At 40.4% G+C, this 3,423-nt stretch overlaps 1 protein-coding gene across 1 annotated transcript; it reads left to right on the plus strand.

Annotated features, from left to right (window-relative positions):
• On the plus strand, positions 1,563-3,119 carry LOC8078321 (heavy metal-associated isoprenylated plant protein 32). The gene is made up of 3 exons (XM_021460290.1): positions 1,563-1,832; positions 2,016-2,091; positions 2,192-3,119. Exons 1-3 carry the CDS (start codon positions 1,803-1,805, stop codon positions 2,686-2,688), a joined length of 603 nt encoding a protein of 200 aa, XP_021315965.1. The 5' UTR covers positions 1,563-1,802; the 3' UTR covers positions 2,689-3,119.

Here is a 3,423-nt window from a genome sequence, read left to right on the forward strand (position 1 = left end):
GTTGTGATATCGTTTGTTTCTGGGTCCTTTGGACCTATGTTGTATTTTGGTGTCTTATTATTATAGCGTGCCTTCCTTGTCCACGCTTTCCAAGACTACTGCGCTGAAACTTATCTGATGTAATAAATGTGTTACTAGCCTTCTGGAACTAGTATTGTATCACATTTGAGTTCCTGGTTTACCAGGAGCGCTTCACTACGACACCAACTAAAACAGGCCCAACCCTCCCAAGAACTAGACCTGGTCCGTTTTTCAGAAAAAAAAAACAAAGTTGGACTTATAGGGTGTGTTTGATTTCTTGCTCCTGCCCGGCACAATCGTCTGGCCCGGCTGTGGCCCGCTTAAATCCGGCTCCCATCATGCAACCTCGCTTGTTTTGATTCTCATGTTCCTATTGAGGCCTTATTTAGATGCAGTTTTAATTTTTTTTTAAGAAAAAGTCTACATAACCCCCAAACTATCTAAGGTGGAATACTTCACCCTCCAAACTATAAAACCGGATATTTTACCCCCTGAACTTTCAAAACCGGTCAAATAACCCCCTCGAGTGGTTTTAGAGGGTGGTTTTGTCTTTTTCTTTTTTATTTATTTCCGCTGAATCTTTGAAAAATCATAATAAATCACAGAAAAATCATAAAATAAAAAATTCAATTTTGTTGGACTCCTGATGAGTAGATCTACATAGTGAATATATAATATGATATACTTTAGTACAAAGTTTTTTCTATAGCTTTAAATCTATGTTTTTCTGTAATTAATTAGAATAATTCATATATGTAGTTCCTATGGCCCAATTGTGGTATACTTTTTATGGTAGGCTCATTATCGTATGCTTGAACTATGGTAAAAATTTCATACTCATTGGGTCACATATAACTAAGTTATAGATAAAGCATAGATTTAACAAGAATAAAGCTAAATAAATCTATAACTAAATTTTACTTGATCCAATGGATACGAAACTTTTACCATAGTTCAAGCATACAATAATGAGTCCACCATAAAAAATTTACCACAATTGAACCATTGGAACTACATATATGAATTATTCTTTTTAATTATAGAAAAACATAGATTTAAATCTACAACCAAAACTTTGTACTAAAGTATACCATATTATATATTTATTGTGTAGATCTACTCATCAGAAGTCCAACAAAATTGAATTTTTCATTTTGTGATTTTTCTGTGATTTATTATGATTTTTTAAAGATTCAGCGGAAATAAATAAAAAAGAAAAAGACAAAACCACCCTCTAAAACCACTTTAGGGGGTTATTTGACCGGTTTTGAAAGTTCAGGGAGTAGAATATCCGGTTTTATACTTTGGGGGATGAAGTATTCCACCTTAGATAGTTTGGGGGGTTATGTAGACTTTTTTCTTTTTTTATATTGTAGAACTTTCGTTTGTATTTGATAAATATTGTTCAATTATAGACTAACTAGATTTAAAAGATTTGTCTCGCGATTTATAGGTACAATTAGTTATTTTTTATCTATATTTAATACTCCATACATGTGCCGTAAGATTTGATGTGATAAGGAATTTTGTAAACTTTTGAAATTTTGGATACATCTAAACAAGTCCTGAGACAAGATGAGTTGGGATTGTGTTTGATAGGATGACAACCTTGCATCTAGAAACACAGTCGGGTAACAATGGAATGGGTATAAGGATATTTTAAGCTAATTTTTCCTGAGAGAGAAATGTTGCATAGCTGTTCCCTCCTCGTTCGTCTACACCTGATTTGAGAGCTCAAGATCTGAGGCCTCTAGTCTCGTGCATTTGAAAGCCGTGTTACGATGAGCAAGGAGGATGTCGTCAAGGTGCAGGTGTGTGAGCATTTGCTTCTTCTCTACTCAACCACCATTCCATTCTTCTTGTTTTGGCTGCCATTTTCCTCCATCAGGTGGAGGCAGCTTTTGCTTGTGTTTGCAGTATGTGTTCCCTTCCAAGCCTCCTGCCATGTGTTCTTGTTTTGCTGTGTTGGTGACGTTTCCCCCCCTCATTCTCAGACTCTGATGCTGAGAGTGAACATACACTGTGATGGGTGCGAGAAGAAGGTCAAGAAGACCCTCCACAAGATCGACGGTAAGAGTGGGGAAAAAACTCATCTTTTGTCGATCAGTATTTTCTTTTCTCAACGCTTGCTCTGCATTTCTGATGGAGTTCTGACGAAATTGACCTGTAGGTGTCAGCAGCATCGACGCGGAAGGCGGAACAGGGGAAGGTGACGGTGTCGGACACCATCATCAGGAAGCTCAACAAGGCCGGCGCAGCTGTGCGGCTTCAAGCCTGGCGTGTCCGCCGCAGCTCTTGGGCGGCAATATGCCGGCGTTCACCCCGGCTGTGCCGTTGAAGGACGCCAAGTCCGTCAAGTTCGCCCTCCCCGAGGATAACTTCGGTGACGACGGCAGCGAATTCGACGACGACTTCGATGACGACGATGACTACAACGACGATTTCTATGACGAGCCCAAGATGATGATGAAGCCCATGGCCACCGGCGGGGGCGGCAAGAAGGGCGGCAAGAAGGGTGGCGGCGGGAACGAGATCCCGACGCAGAGCAAGGGAAACGGCCAGGGCCACAACGGGGGTGCGAAGGGAGGCTTCCCAGGGAGATTGCGCTCCCCAGGGAGCTTCGTCATGCTGCCCAAGGTCAGAGGTGATCAACATCGCCATGGTTGAAAGTTGAAACACCGTGGCTCAATCATCAGTGTACTTTGAGTGCCAGCTATAATTTATCCTTTTTCCCCTTTCCTCTTCTCTTTCTCTTTTTGTCCTTTCTTTGGAGAAAGAAACTTCCTTGAATGCGAAGTTTGGTATAGTAATTATGGGATAGCCACAGCCACCATCCAATAGGGGTGGTGTTTGTGGCTACATAAGGTAGAACAATGTTGACAATCCCAGTAAATCAGTGTGCAAATGTTGTGGTTCACATTCTAACTACTATATGATAGTCGTGCATTCAGATCTTTGCAGTTGGATGAAGCATCATGAATAACACATAGATATATCCTCCAGTGGGTATTTGATCTGGTTTTGCACTAGTATAGATACAGCTGTTCTTTATTTTCAGATTCAGTTCACATGAACCTTTTAAACTTTTGAATTCATGCAATCTGGCATTCTGCTTGTCAAATAGTGTGTCTTGTTCCATTTACTTACAAACATAAACAACTTGGTGAATTCTGTTGGTGACACACATGACAACTATAAACCGCGCTGCAAATGAGAGCAGAAAATGTCTCCTCTGGGCGATATGAAGTGTACTCTGTTCACTCTCCCCACTTGTCAGGCACAGCTCACAATATTTGTGGTATTTTAATCAGCCATTCTAATTTTGCAAAATAGAAAGGAGAAACCAAATTGCAGCAGGTGAGCACCGATGCAAACCTTCAGCTGTGCAAAGAAAAAAATTAA

Source organism: Sorghum bicolor, chromosome 4 (assembly GCF_000003195.3).
Source record: "Sorghum bicolor cultivar BTx623 chromosome 4, Sorghum_bicolor_NCBIv3, whole genome shotgun sequence".
In the NCBI taxonomy this organism is placed as follows: Eukaryota; Viridiplantae; Streptophyta; class Magnoliopsida; order Poales; family Poaceae; genus Sorghum; species Sorghum bicolor.